The 14,325-nt window shown below is 55.5% G+C and overlaps 1 protein-coding gene across 1 annotated transcript in view; it reads left to right on the top strand.

Moving 5' to 3' along the window:
* NKD1 (NKD inhibitor of Wnt signaling pathway 1) overlaps window positions 1-6,296 on the top strand; it is an 84,000-nt gene extending 77,704 nt beyond the window's left edge. Inside the window, exons 7-10 of the mRNA XM_081806601.1 lie at window positions 1,732-1,879; window positions 2,337-2,421; window positions 3,841-3,968; window positions 4,727-6,296. Coding sequence (XP_081662727.1) covers window positions 1,732-1,879; window positions 2,337-2,421; window positions 3,841-3,968; window positions 4,727-5,316 — 951 coding nt within the window. The 3' untranslated portion in view covers window positions 5,317-6,296. The remainder of the gene's footprint in view (window positions 1-1,731; window positions 1,880-2,336; window positions 2,422-3,840; window positions 3,969-4,726) is intronic.
* Window positions 6,297-14,325: the final 8,029 nt, after the last annotated feature.

Genomic DNA, 14,325 nt, shown 5'->3' with positions numbered 1-14,325 from the left:
AGAAAGGAAATCCTACCAGGTGCCACAATAGGGATGGGCCTCCGGGACCTCTCGCAAAGTGTGACAAGCCAGTCACAAAAAGACCAATCCCACGTGATTCCACTTCTATGAGGTACCTGGAAGAGTCAGATTCATGGAGTCAGAAAGTGGAATGGTGGTCAGCAGGGGCTGGGGAGATGGGAAAACGGGGAGTTGACAAAAATTAAATGAGTTTCCAGTATCAGAGATTCTGAAGATTTAGCCGAAGATTCTGGATTTCTGGAATGACCCTCCCTTAGCCAGCACTGCCACGGAGCTAGTCAGCAGTGCCGAGTGGGAGCCACCTCTGTGGGTTCCCCACTCCGGGTCACTCATCCATATACCTGCCTGGCCATGGTAGTGCTTGGTGTCACCTCTGTCTGGGAATAAGGTGAGGGCTGAGTCTGTCTGTTTATGAAGAGCCGCAGGGCTGATAATTGGCCATCTGTGGGCCCGATCTATAGAGAGCAAATACCTTTTCCAGAGGCTTCATCATTTATTTTTATTTATTTTATTTTATTTTATTTTTTTTAAAGATTTTATTTATTTATTTGACAGAGAGAGAGACACAGCGAGAGAGGGAACACAAGCAGGGGGAGTGGGAGAGGGAGAAGCAGGCTTCCCGCGGAGCAGGGAGCCCGATGCGGGGCTCGATCCCAGGACCCTGGGACCATGACCTGAGCCGAAGGCAGACGCTTAACGACTGAGCCACCTAGGTGCCCCCAGAGGCTTCATCATTTAAAGCTGGAAGCCTCCCCTGCATGCTCCCCCCGCCAGACAAACGCCCTTAACAGACGCCCAGAACAAAGGGAGACCTATTTTATCCCTCCATTCCCCGGTCAGAAGTCTCTGAGACGCTTCACGGAGCATGGGTTGGACATCCCTGTTCTGCTTGAGGGCATAACTGAGGCCCAGAGAGAAGATGAGATTGGGTCAAGTTCTCGCAGAATAGTTTATCTTTAGCGACACATCTAGTTTTCCAGTTTTCCCTCAGAAGGAGCTCATCAGACCCAAAGTAGGTGCTGTCGGGGCCCCTCTGCCAGCAGTCTCCCTGACCTGCCTCTCAGTTCACTTGCTGCTGGTGAACAGTGCCCACCGTGAGAGCTTTCTCCAAGTGGGCGCTGGCTCAGCCTTTGCGGGACAGCCCGGAAGTCCCGGCAATGTAGCATCACCCCCCAGGGCAACTCTACCCTGGAGGGATGAGACTTTTCTTTTTTTTTTTTTTTTAAGATTTTATTTATTTATTTGACAGAGACAGAGATAGCGAGAGCAGGAACACAAGCAGCGGGAGGGGGAGAGGGAGAAGCAGGCTTCCCCCCGAGGAGGGAGCCCGATGTGGGACTCGATCCCAGGACCCTGGGATCATGACCTGAGCCGAAGGCAGACGCTTAACGACTGAGCCACCCAGGTGCCCGGGATGAGACTTTTCTGAGGTGGGGTCCACATAGTCCCTCCGAGGACCCAAGTGCCACTTGGGTTGCCTGTGGCTGGACCTGCTCATTCACGTCATCCCCCGCTCCCTGCCCCTTTCCTCCTGCATCCTAGGATCCCCTCCCAAATGAACGTCATATGCACGTTTCTGCCTTAGGCTTGACTTCTGGGGGAGCCAGGGGGCTTTCCCTTCCTCAGGTTTCACTGGGGCCTCTGATTCCCGGGGCTGTGGATGCCCTGTGGCTGAAGCCCCGGGTGGCTCTCTGCTTCGCTCCCCTGCAGGACATCACCAGCCTGCTGCACACCATCTACGAGGTGGTTGACTCCTCCGTCAACCATTCCCCGACGTCAAGCAAGACGCTGCGGGTGAAGCTCACGGTGGCCCCCGACGGAAGCCAGGGCAAGAAGGGCATCCTTCTCAATCACCCCGGTGAGGGGCTGGGGGGCCGCCCCGGCCACAGAGGCCAGTCCACTCCCAGCTCTCAGGAAGGATCACACCCTGCCCTGGGAAGAATGGAAAGGAGCCCTGGGGTCTTTTCCTGGGAGCGACTTTGTGGACAGGTGGAGTTTGAGCAGGTTCTTGAAAGAGCAGGATTTGGATAAGAAAGGAATATACAGGTGGGAGGCCCTGTGTAGGCACCGCCTTGGAGGTGGGCAGGGACATGGCCAGCGGGGAGTCTGGGGGAGAAGGTACAGGGCCAGGTAGCTGTGAGACCCCTCTGTCTGGTCCTGGCATGGAGAACCCTTCGCACAGAGCCATGGTGAGCCACTGTGGGCCAGTTGTCAAGGGTTGCATGCCGGGGAGCTTAGAAAACCTCACCAGAGCCAGGAAGCTGGTGGGCACAGGCGTAAGCCACTCAGCTGGCTGTTTCTCGGGTGGGACTCAGACCTGCAGAGCACGAGGCCCAGAGCGGAGACCAAACCCGCCGAGGAGCTTCGAAGCTGGGAGAAGAAGCAGCGAGCCCCACTCAGGTACAGTGGGTATATGTGCGGCTGGGGGTGGGGGGTGCATGACAGCCTAGTGCCCCTGAGCACATACTGAGCACCAGCTGCGTACCTGCATCTGAGGGATTTTGAGCAGGGGGCTCCAGTCTGTTTTCTCGTCAGGGGGCAGTGATTTCAGAGGACAGGCTCACAAATCAAGCTCTGTTTTTAGAAAATGACTGAATGTAGGTCCACGTTCCTTTGTCCAAAATGCTTTGGGCCAGAAATGTTTTGAAATTCAGCATTCATTGGGTTTTAGAAGAGATGTTCCCAGCACATCTCTCATATATTCTACTTGGCATCTGGGCAGCACCCTGGGATTTCACACGCTGAAATTTCTGCGCCGACACGTATGAATATCCACACGAAGTGATATAAAGGCTACAGTTCCCTTTACATCCGTTTAGGGCAGGCTCGGCTGCCAAAGAAGTTATGAAAAATCTTGTCTTCAGGCTTTTTGCATTTCAGAATTGTGGCTAAGGGACTGTAAGGCTGCGATTCTCGTCCACCTGTTATTTCTTTAACTTCAGGGAGGGAAGGAAAGGAGGGAGGGAAGTGAAGAGAGAGCGTGTTTAAAGAAAAGCATCAAGTAAACAGGAATATAAAGTAACAGCAGTGTAGGAGGTGTGAGGATGTAGGAGGCATCCGTGGCCGGAAGTCAGGGGCCGGATGGCAGTACCTGCCCCAGGGAATGGAAAAGAAGTGACCCGATTGGGACAGGCACCCGCCCAGAGGGGAAAGACTGAAGGCAGTCCCAGCAGGGGCCACAGCTCGGTGTGGGGAGGGGCATGCAGGCTGCAGGCTAGCTGTGTTGGGGAGTGGGGGGGGGGGGATGAGAGGGGTGGGGCTGGAGCTCAGAGAGCCTTGCAGGGGAGAGGCATGGAGCCCAGACTCCCGCAGTGGGAGAAAGGTGGCCTCTGGGGGCACCTCCCTCCCCACCCCCTCCTGACACACACACACACACACTCCATTCTTGGCTTACAGAGCCTGCCCGCCTCAACTCCAGTGGCTTGGGGGCTTCTGCTGCCCACACTGTCTGGGAAACCAACCCAGGGGTGAGGTCTCCTGTCTGCCCAGGGCGCATATGGTTCGAAGCCTGACTTTTGGGCTTAAGTTCTGACCAGTAACCTCTCACCTTTACTTTGGACCTGTTCAAAGCAAATGCCTCTCCAGTCCTCCCAGAAGGCCCAGGAGGCCAGCAGAGGTCTACGTCTCCACGGCCAGGGAAGGAACTAGAGACACAGATTGCCAAGATGACCACTCCCTCCCGTCCCCACCCTTTCCCAAGACCCAGAAGGAGGTGCAAGAAGGGTCCAGAAGGATTCGTCCCGGTGGCTTCCCAGGAGACCGTGGGGCTACCCCCACCGAGGGCCGGTGCCCACCCCCTCACTGGCCTTCTTGCCCTAGGTTCCAGGGTGACAGCCGTCTGGAACAGTCCGGCTGCTACCCCCATTGTGTGGATGAGAACATTGAGAGGAGAAACCACTACTTAGATCTCGCCGGGATAGAGAACTACACGTCCCAGTTTGGGCCCGGTAAGGGAGCTCTTGCTACCCGCAAGGCGGGGCGAGGGGAGGGCTGGGCGGGGGGAGGCGTGCCAGGTGGCGCTCATTACACCCCCCTGGGCTGGGGGAAGGTGCAGCTTTTACTGGACAGGTTAAAGAGTCTTCTCGGAGGAGACGACATTAAAAACATTTTAAAAATGAACACATGCCCCAAGTTGAACAAAATCAAATAGTATCTCAGGGCCTGTCGTGCAATGGAAACAGTGGCTCTGTGCCCCACCCCAGGCCACTCCCCCCCCCTCCCCTGTTCCATGAGCAAAACGCTGCTCTGTCTTCATCAGCTGTTGACATCTGCTGACCCCCTGCTAAGATAAATGAAGAGGTAGCCCACTTAATTTCACACCCCCAACTCCTTTCTCCCCTTCCTCCTCCTACGTGTAATCCCTGTTGGTCACCTCCGCAAGTGAAAGAACACGCCTGTCCATTTCCTTCTGTTCCCATGACCTCAGACAGCTACCAGTGTCTCTCTCTTTCTCTTCTCTCTCTTGGAAGGGGAGTTACTTATTTTTAAGGACCTAACAAAGCAACAGATCTTCCCCCTTCGCAGATGGCCAAGTTCCATTCCAGAGAGGTTCCTCCAAGGCAGCGAGGAGCAGTCTGGGCGGGGAGGGGCGCTCTCTGAACAGTTACCAGTCTTGGAGCACAGGGGCTGGAGGGGGTTTCTGGGGCACAGGGCAGCCCCGGCACACAGTAGGTGCTCATGAAATATCTGTTAAATTGGTTCCTAGGCTCCCCATCAGTGGCCCAGAAGTCAGAGCTGCCCCCCCGCACCTCCAACCCCACTCGGTCTCGCTCCCATGAGCCAGAAGCCATCCACGTCCCACACCGAAAGCCCCAAGGCGCGGAGCCGGGCTCCTTCCACTTCCTTGACACCCCATTCGCCAAGGTCTCGGAGGTCCAGCAGCGGCTCCGGGGCGCCCAGGACGGGAGCAAGCACTTTGTGAGGTCCCCCAAGGCCCAGGGCAAGAGCGTGGGTGTGGGCCCCGTGGCCAGAGGGGCACGAAGCAAAGCCCCTGTGGGCCCCGCCGTCCCCGCCGGGTCCCCAGCCGCCCACCTGGCCGCCAGCCCCGCCCTCCTCCCCGCGCTGGCACCCCTTGGGCCCAAGAAGCACAAGCACCGAGCCAAGGAGAGCCAGCAGGGCTGCCGGGGTCTGCAGGCGCCCCTGGCCGTGGGCGGCAGTGTCGTGGGGAGGGACCGCGTGAGGGACCTGCCGGCCGTGGTGGTGTATGAGAGCCCGGCCGGCCAGGCGGTCCAGAGACATGAACATCACCACCACCACGAACATCACCACCATTATCACCACTTTTACCAGACATAGACCCCTCCCCGGAAGCCCCCACCCCGGCCATATGAAGGACCCCCCCTTCCCCAGGCCCCCCAAGGCATTATTATTCTATTAATTATTGTTATTATGACGATTATTGTTATTAATAATTATTGTTACTCCACTAATATTCAGCTAGCCTCCATGTAGAAGATATATGGGAACACAGAACTAAACTTTTATTTATATGTTGTGAGGACTGCATAACTTACCCAAGACAATGACTCTGGGTTTGGAAGTGGCCTGTTGAGGGTGGACGCTCGCTCGGGCTCCCGAGGGGCAGTTTCCACGCAGGCTGGTCCACACCCTTCCCGGCTCTGGGGGAGCCCTCGGCCAGAACTGTGCCCTACCCCAGTCTCTTCCAGGAGAACACCCTTACCTGGCCCGCTTCCAGAGACCCTCGAAATCTCCGAGAAGATAAACAGCTGCTACCTCTTAGTATTATTCTGATTTTCTTTTGCCCTTAACTGATTGTAACGTGCTACAAGGGATTTCAGCGGACCGCGGACGCGCGACCTTCCTGGCTCTTGTGTTTTTATGTCCCAGCCTAGAAACCCTAGCTGTCCTTTCTGGAGCTCCCTTTCCTGCCCCTCCGGCGGGATCACGTCCTCGCCCCAAACCAGTCCCATCTTTTCTACCGTGCACCACATGAAAATACGCTTCTCCTCCTCCCTTCCCTTGTTCTCTCTTCTTTAGAAAGATACCCACACACATATTTAAAGACTGCCCCTGAAACCAGCCTTCTCGTTTTGGAAACCTCTGGAGAGGGAACCCAACCACAAAAACAAGCGTGGTTTTCCCAGATCGGGCATTTGTGTGTTGTCGGTTGTGACCCAAGATGTGGAAACCTCATGTTCTCTACCGTTGGCAAATATAGACCTACCTACGTGGTTCTCTACCAGAGCTTCCTTATCTATGGCTAGGCGCCATCTGTCCATGTATCTTTCTATAAATATACACTCTCAGGTAACTTTTCCGGTGTGCCGAAATCAGTGGCTTGCTTCTCTAGACACGTTCGGAGCCCAGATGTCACCCTGTGTGCCTCCTGGGGGGACCACTGTCCATCAGATGCGAATGGTCGCTTGCCTCTCCTCGGCAGGTCCTTTTTCGGGGCTCAGGGTCTGACAGATTTAGAGAGGCCTGCTGGAATCCACAAGCTGGGAGGGCAATGGGGACAGTGGCCAGAGTTGGGGCCCCGGAGCAGTGTCCTGCACAGAGCACGACTTCGTCTGATGAGAGCCTGGGGAGACTAGGAAAAGGACCACTGTCAACCAGTCGGGGTCCCGTGGGAAACATGACACAATCTCCGACTGGGTAATCTGAGGGAATACTTACAAAGTGTGGGCCAAGCCTCCGGAAAGAGTGCAGAATCCGGGGCGAGCGATATGTGGGGCCACTCCCGCCCCTACAGTGGAGCAGAGAGGATGGGAGTCATCTTCAGACAGAGCCGTGGGGCTGTCTCTCGGGGACGCAGCCAGCCTGTGGGGACCCTACAGGGAAATCCATCTCCTGGCCTCACTCCTTCCTGCCCTGCATCCTTTTGAGACACTACTGGCTGAAGCCCCTAGGAGCCAGAGGGAGCCACAAGGCCAGGGAGCTGTTGAGGGCCACAGGGACGTTCTTTTTAGGCAGAGAGGGACACATGAAGGAGTGGCCAGCTGCCTGGCTCTCTGCTGCGTGGCTGCCAGCTAGCATCTCCTCTTCCAGAGCCTCCGGGTTTGGTTTAACCTGGCTGGTAAGGAGTTATTTTTGAGAGTGAACTCAGGGAGAGCGTCAGGCTCAGAGAGGTTAATTCGCTAGAGATCACACAGCAGGTGGCCGAGCTGGGATTCTAGTCTTCCCAGACCCCTGTAACCACTGGGGGGTTTAACCACTGGGTCAGGGCTTCCCTTGTTTTGAGCTGTGGGCTTCTGTCAGTCGGCATCCAACTCAAACGGATGGGAATGTAACCAAGGCAGGGAGGGAGCTGGCTTTGAGAGGACAGGAGCCAGGGTGGGAATGAAGCCGAGAGGCGCTGGGTCCTACTCCTCCCGCTCTTGGTTTAGACTTCTACCTCGATAGGCTTGGTCACGCTGTGGGGGGCTGCGGGCCCTCTGAGCCCCACGACCAGCTGGAAAAGGATCTTCTGCTAGGGATAGTCCAGGGCAGGATTCTGATTGGCTGGGCTAGATCCGGTACCCACTCCTGGGCCAATCACTATGGCCCACCTCGGGTCACATGTCCTACCCCGGTGGCCAGGGGGCGGAGTCTGCGGCAAGAAAGGAAAGGCAGGGTTGCTGAGCAGGGACCCAGGACTAGAATTGCTGCAAGGTGGAAAGGAACCAGGGATTGGGTCCACGTGGGGAGTCTCCCTGCAGGGGCTGTAGAGTGTTCCCTCAGCCCCAGAGAGGGGGTTCCACGCCACCTCTCGCAGCCCCACGCCCGCCAGGATTCGGTGATTTCTTAGGAACTGGGGATTTATTTAAAATACCATTTTGAAAAATCGTGACCTGTGCACATGTTAAAGATTCAAATAGTACAGAATGGGCGGGTGTGCAGTAAAAAGTACACTTCCTAAAGAATCCCTGACTCTAATATTCCCGGGCTCCCCCTGGGCTGAATCATCCAGTGAGGCTTGGGCGTTGTGAGCCCAGGCTTCGGGGCCAGGCTGCCTGGGTTCAAATTCTGACTTCCCCAGTGCTCTGTGCTTCAAGCGATACACGGTACTTCTCAAGCCTCCGTTTCCCCTCTGCAGAGGGGGATCATAAGAGACCTATCCCATGGGGTTGTTGCAAGAATTCACCGAGTTAAGCCCGGCCCAGAGGAGCACCACGAAGATGTTAGCTGCCATTATTATTTACAAGATAAATGCATTTCTGTAAGATATCTTCCCGCTCAAATTTTGTTAATTCTTTGAAAAGACTTGTTTCAGAGCAGTTTTAGGTTGCCGACAAAATCGAGGGGAAGATACACAGATTTCCCACATACTCCTTACCCCATGCATGCACAGCCTCCCCCATCATCAACATCTCTCACCAGAATGGTACTTTTTTTTTTTTTTTTTTTAACCAGGGATGAACCTACAGGGACCCACTGTAATGATCCAAAGTCCGTAGTCTGCCTTGGGGTTCGCTTTTGGTGTTGGACATTCTGTGGGCTTGGACAAATATACAATGACATATCCGTCATTATAATATCATACAGAGTATTTTCACTGCCCTAAAAATCCTCTGTGTCCCACCCATCCCTCTCTCCCCTGCCCCGTTTCGTTATTCTATTAAATATTTCAAACAAGGTTTGAAACAGAAAACGGTAACAATAACTGAACACACCGCCCAGATTTGACAAAAGCTGACAGTTTACAATATTTATTTCAGATCTATTTTTAAGAAAGAAAACACTGCCATGCTGCTTAATCCCCTTCCCACCCCCACTTTTTTATTTTTACCCGAGGAGTAACATAGTCTTCATACTCAGGCCTTTCCTCTGTGACCTCATGTATTTGGAGAGCTAACCCCCGTGGTTATAGAGCTCGGCCCCCTTCTCTCTAACAGCTGCTCAGCCTTCTCTTGCTCAGAGGCACTGTCACGGACTTGCCCCATCCCCTCCTGCCAGGCCTGTGGGTCTCTCATCCCAGTGGCACGGAGGGTCCTTGTGCTCAGCTTGACCCGGTGCCCACCAGCAGAAGCAAGAGGGACAGCGCCAGCACCGAACTGCTGAGTTCAAGGGCATGTGTGATTTCAATGTTGGTAGATTTTAAATGACCTCTAAAAGAAGTTGTTCCAAATAGTTAGAAGTTGAAGGAAGAAGAGGGAGAAAAAGGAAGAGGAGCAAGGGAGGAAGGGAGGAAACAAGGAAGCAGGGAGCGAAAAGAAAACTAGAAGGGGTCAACCATACTTCTTGGTGAGGCTTTGAGCACATTTTCCTGCAGGCTGGTATGGGTGAGTTTTGTCTTGTTTGCAAATCTCCTGACATCCTTTCCCGAGGAACTGTTGCTGCTTCTCCAGGGCCCTGAGCTCTGAGCTGCTCTGGGGCCTGGGGAGAAGGTGTCGGGGGGACAGGACTCGGCTTGGCCAGCATCGCGCGCTCGCGCGCACAATCACTAGCTGGTGGCTAGGATGCCCCGTTCCTGCTCACCTGTCACGGGGCCCCGAGGACGTCTGGGGTGTCAGGCAGCCAGCTGGGCTGAGGTGTGAGGCTGGTAGCTGCCCGGCGCTGCTCTTATCTCCTGGGGAGCACTGGGGGCTCGGGGAGCCTGGGGGTCTCGTGCACTTGCCACCCAGCCATGCCAATGACACTTTTTGGCAAAGGAAACGGCTGGGAGCAGTTTCTTTGGCTTCTCCTTCGTTGTTCTCAGCGTTTAGATGTCACATCATTACAGGGCCGGAGGGAAGGCAGCCTTGGAGGTGGCAGGAGGAGGGGAAGGCGGCCTGTATTCAAGTACCATTTCTGTCAGCCGCCGCCACTAATGACCCCAGCTTCTGGGAGGCCCGTCAGCACTCGCGGGAGTGAAAGAGGACCCTTGAGAGGTGCCTGGTGTAAGCCGACTGTGACACCCTCTGACCCCCCACCCCCGTCTTCACCTGCTCATTGAAGGCAGGGTTGCACCCAGCACACACCTGGGGGTGGCAGGCCCCAAAAGACTCCACGGCAGCCTTGCTCTTGTCCAGTCCAGGCCCAGCCTCTGCCCTCCCAGCCCTGCCCTTGCCCCACAAACCCCGTGGGCGCGGCCTGGCTTCACCCCTTCTCCGCGTGCACGTGCTGTGTTTTGCAGAACCAATATGGGTAGTTCAGACGAACGCTTTAGTGACCCCTAAAAGTGCTGCCAAGAGCACCTTTCCCCAGTCATTAAAGTTTCATCACTAGCCTTGTTGGGGGCTCTGATCTGGTTTTTGTCTTCTCACCTTCTCCCAAACCCGCAGACCTCTGAACCTGGCCCCTGTTCTCAGGGGCTTGTTGTGCCCTTGAATGATTTTATGGATTAATGTATGTCTCCGCCAAGGGCTTTCTGCCCTCAGCATCTTCCTTTAACGTGAGGAGGGGGAACGAGTGTGAGACCCATTTTCTAGTAGCAGAAGGTGACTCCGGGGAGGAAATGACACTCAGAGCCTGGCCTTGTTTCCCCAGCTCCCACTGACCATCCCCTGGGCTTTCTTCCCCTCCACTTTGTCTCCACAAAGGGGAAGAATCCGGGTGCATTCAGCCTGTAAGCCTGGTGGAGACAAGAAGGGCTCTACCTCGACAGGAGACCCTCCAGACATGACTTGGGCATAGACCACCCCGTCGGGGGTGGGGGCGGGGAGGGCAGAGTGGAACGTTCACAGCCTCTAACTCTCATCCTGAGGGCTTCACAATCACCCGGGGAGGTTTTTTAAAATACCAGTTCCTGGGCCCACCTCCGATGCTGATTCGCTGATCTGGGGGGCGGCCAGCCTTGGTTGTGGTCAAGCTTACGGTGCCCTGCCCCGCCCCTCCAAGGGTCTGCATTGGGGGCCATGTCTGGGCTGACCCTTTGGAGGGCCCTTCCTGATCCCCCATGTCTGGAGGGAAGAGGCAAAGGAAATAGCCGGGAGGGGCGGGGCAGGGCGCCCTAAGCTTGACCATAACCAAGCCTGGGTCTACAGTGCTGCAGAGAGGGTCAGCTGGTGGTTGCACCAAGCCCCTACTCCCCAAGGCTGGCCTTGACCTTGAAGAGGCCTCAAGGTGTTTCAGCTCCCAGGGGACTTCTGGACTTCCGGCGAGCCAGGTTGAGAACCCTGAGCCTTGCATTCTCCCCAGATGACCTCAGAAGGCCCCATTCGAGGGAAATCCCTAACTTCAGGGGCCATACGACTCTCCCAGGGAGCATGTTAGATGCAGATACCCAGCCCCCCGCCCCTCCCCGCAGAGAGTGAGATCATGTGGGCCTGGGCTGTGATGGCAGCAGGCATGAGTGCCCTTGACCGGCTCCCACCCCAGGGAGTGCTGTTGCCCTTGGGCCCAGAGGCCACAGCGTGAGAAACCCCGCGGCTACACCTTGGAGCAATCGGGGTGGAACCCTAGGGGCCCTACCTTCAGGAGCGTGTGCACTGAGGTGTAAATGAGGCAGAGAGCGCTCCCCATGCCCCTGTCCCACCGCGAGCCTCCAAAAAGCCTTCTGATGTTGGAGCAAGTGGCCACGGCCACACCAGAGGACAAAACTGGATAATTCAGTAACAGCCCTCCGGGTGCAGGCCGAGTTCTTTTCCTCATTGCCCTGCCACCTGGGCCCTCAATACCCTTCCCTGCAAAACCGCAGGCACCCAAGGACAGCCAGCTCTAGTGAGATTCCCAGGCGTGTCTTCCAACTAGGATGGGTCCACAGTGACCCCTGGTGTGTGGACCACACACTCTCCTTCCTTCTTGGCTCTTCAAGGAGATGCAAGTGGCCTTTTCTCGATCTTCCCACTTTGTCTTGGAGTCCTTGCTCGATGCGGGAGGCACTGGTGTCCTCAGTCAAGGCCAGCCTTGGGGAGTAGGGGCTTGGTGCAACCACCAGCTGACCCTCTCTGCAGCACTGTAGACCCAGGCTTGGTTATGGTCAAGCTTAGGGCGCCCTGCCCCGCCCCTCCAAGGGTCTGCATTGGGGGCCGTGTCTGGGCTGACCTTTGGAAGGCCCTTCCTAATCCTCCATGTCTGGAGGGAAGAGGTATGTGGAGAGGGGCGTCAGAGATTTAGAAGAAGGGTAATCAGGGTATGATTATCCAGCCATGGAATAACTACCAGGATCTGAGGAGGCCCTAGAGGAGGCGATCAGGATGAAGACCTTAAGGGGCTGTGAGCGCTACAATAGGATTACCTACCCCCAACTCTCTACCCTCACCCCAAGCTTTGACTTCCCCCCTGCTCCACTAAAATAACTCCCTTCTAGATATTTCTCATCGCAAAATTCTGGAGAAGTTCATCAAAGCTGACTCTATTTGTTTCTTGAACAACAAGGCCTCACTTCTTGGAGCCAACTTAGCCGGTGCCCAGACAAAGGGGCAGTCAGCAGTACTTGTCAGCGTCTCGCTGTGGCTGCTGGCTTCCTCCGAGGCTGGAAGGTGCCCGCCTGCCGCGGCAGGGACTTCTGGAACTGCCCTTCCTGGAGCATGCGCACAGTAGGTGGTCACTAAAGGGAAAAGAAGGAATGTCAGAGGAAGGAGGGCAGGAGGGAGGGGATTGCGGATTGGGAGTCCTTTAGTGACTGGAGGGTTTATGGGCGTTCTCCTGCGGCTGAATCCTTGACTGTGGAGCTGTACAAAGCAGTCATAGTTCAGATAAAAGTCTGGGAAAGCAACACAGCATCACCGGCTTCTAATTTTGTTAAATAAGAATGGAAAAGAAAAGAAAACTGCAGTCTTTTACCGTTTAAAGAATTAAAAAAGAAAGAAAGAAAGAAAGAAAAGAAAGGACAAAATGGAGCTTTATTTGAAAAAAACAACCCCTCACTGCATTGGTGTCCCCACCCCCCCCTACCCGTCCCCCACCGTTGGAAACCAGTGAACATTTGGCTGAATGTTCATCGTGTTTGTGAACAGCCGGTTTTGTTTGGGCAGGAATTACTGTCCCCATTTTAAAGATGGGAGAACTGAGTCCAGAGGAGGCGTGTGCAGTCCATATTGACATTCCTTCCTGCAGCTGAGTCCAGACCAGCTCCCGGGCCCCCTCTCCAGTCTGTGACCTCAGCTGCCTGCTGGGGGACGTGGGGATCGGCATCTGTGATGTCTGGGGAGAGGGTTTCCACAGCCTCAGTCCCGGGCCAGGGACTCTGCCAGGGCCGTTGTGGAGATCCTGCTTGCCTAGGCAAAGCTTGGCTGTAGCCAGACTGTTGGAGGCCTGTCCTGCTGGTCCAACAGTCAGCCGTCTACGGTGCCTCGGGTGGGGGCGGGGGCATGGTGCGGGGCTCAGAGCCACGTCCCTGAGAGCTTGTCGCCCTCCCATCCTTCCCATCCCCTGCCTCCTCTGAGCCTCCCCGGGCTTTCTCCTCTACCCTCTGATCCCTTGGGCTGTATCCAACACATGCCCATCAATCAACATGTCACGATTGACCCATCTGGGGTTTCAAAAATTTTGAATTAATTTCCCAAATCTGAAGGTTTCATCTATATATCTAGATTTTGAGGTTTTCTCATAAAGGTCAAAAAATGCCATTCCACCAGGCCCAGCTTCCGAACAAGGCAGGGATCCCCAGGAGCTATTGGGATGCCCCTTCAGATAGTGCGCATGCCCGCCAGTGTCTTGGCGCCCCGTCAGACTGGGGCCCGTGCGCCTTCCCTGGATTGCCCCTGCAGCATCTCAGCTCATGACCCCGAAGATGCTCAAGCACCTTTGAGGGCCAGCGATGCCCATGAAAACCTGGGCCTGTTCAAGGCAGCGTTTTAGATGCTAATGGGGGCGTTCCAGGCACGGGAGGATTTTCACGGGGAAGATCTCTGGGGCCAGTTCTAGAAATCCGCCCTCAGCACATGGCCCCATTCCTCCTTTAGCTGGGGCAGGGTTGGCTGGGGGCCCCTTGCAGAGGGTGCCAGCCTGCGTGAGACCATGCCCATCACTGTGTAAAGAGGCAAAGTGGGTGGAAAGAGTCCCAACTCAAAAGACTTTGGCTGGATTCCATTTGGCTGGGTTGAGCTGATGACCATGGGCCAGCGACTTCACTGCTCAGAGACTCAGTTTGCTTTTCTGTAAAATGGGCCTAATGAGATCCGCTTTGCTTTTTAGCTCCAGGGTCTTCGGAGATGTAAGCAAGGGGAGAAATACAAGAGGAGAGAGTCTTACACATTACAGTCCCTGAACAAATCCCCACATGGCTCAGCTCTCTTGGAGGACGCAGCAGAAAGACTGCTGATGAGGGGGGTTCTCAGGGTGGGCCTGTGGGGAAGCCCAGCACTGCCCTGTCCAGGCCCGGCACTGGCCGTGATTCCTGACTCTGGGCTGCGTCTCACCGTTCAGGTTGGGCGTTTGGCCCTTCCCCATCTGCAGATCCAGATGTGGCTCCTGGATCCTGCACCTCTGGTTTGGTGGATG

Source organism: Leptonychotes weddellii, chromosome 16 (assembly GCF_054177405.1).
Source record: "Leptonychotes weddellii isolate Sample4059 chromosome 16, ASM5417740v2, whole genome shotgun sequence".
Taxonomy (NCBI): Eukaryota; Metazoa; Chordata; class Mammalia; order Carnivora; family Phocidae; genus Leptonychotes; species Leptonychotes weddellii.
The sequence above is the reverse complement of the archived record's forward strand: the minus strand, read 5'-3'. Positions and strand labels throughout refer to the sequence as shown.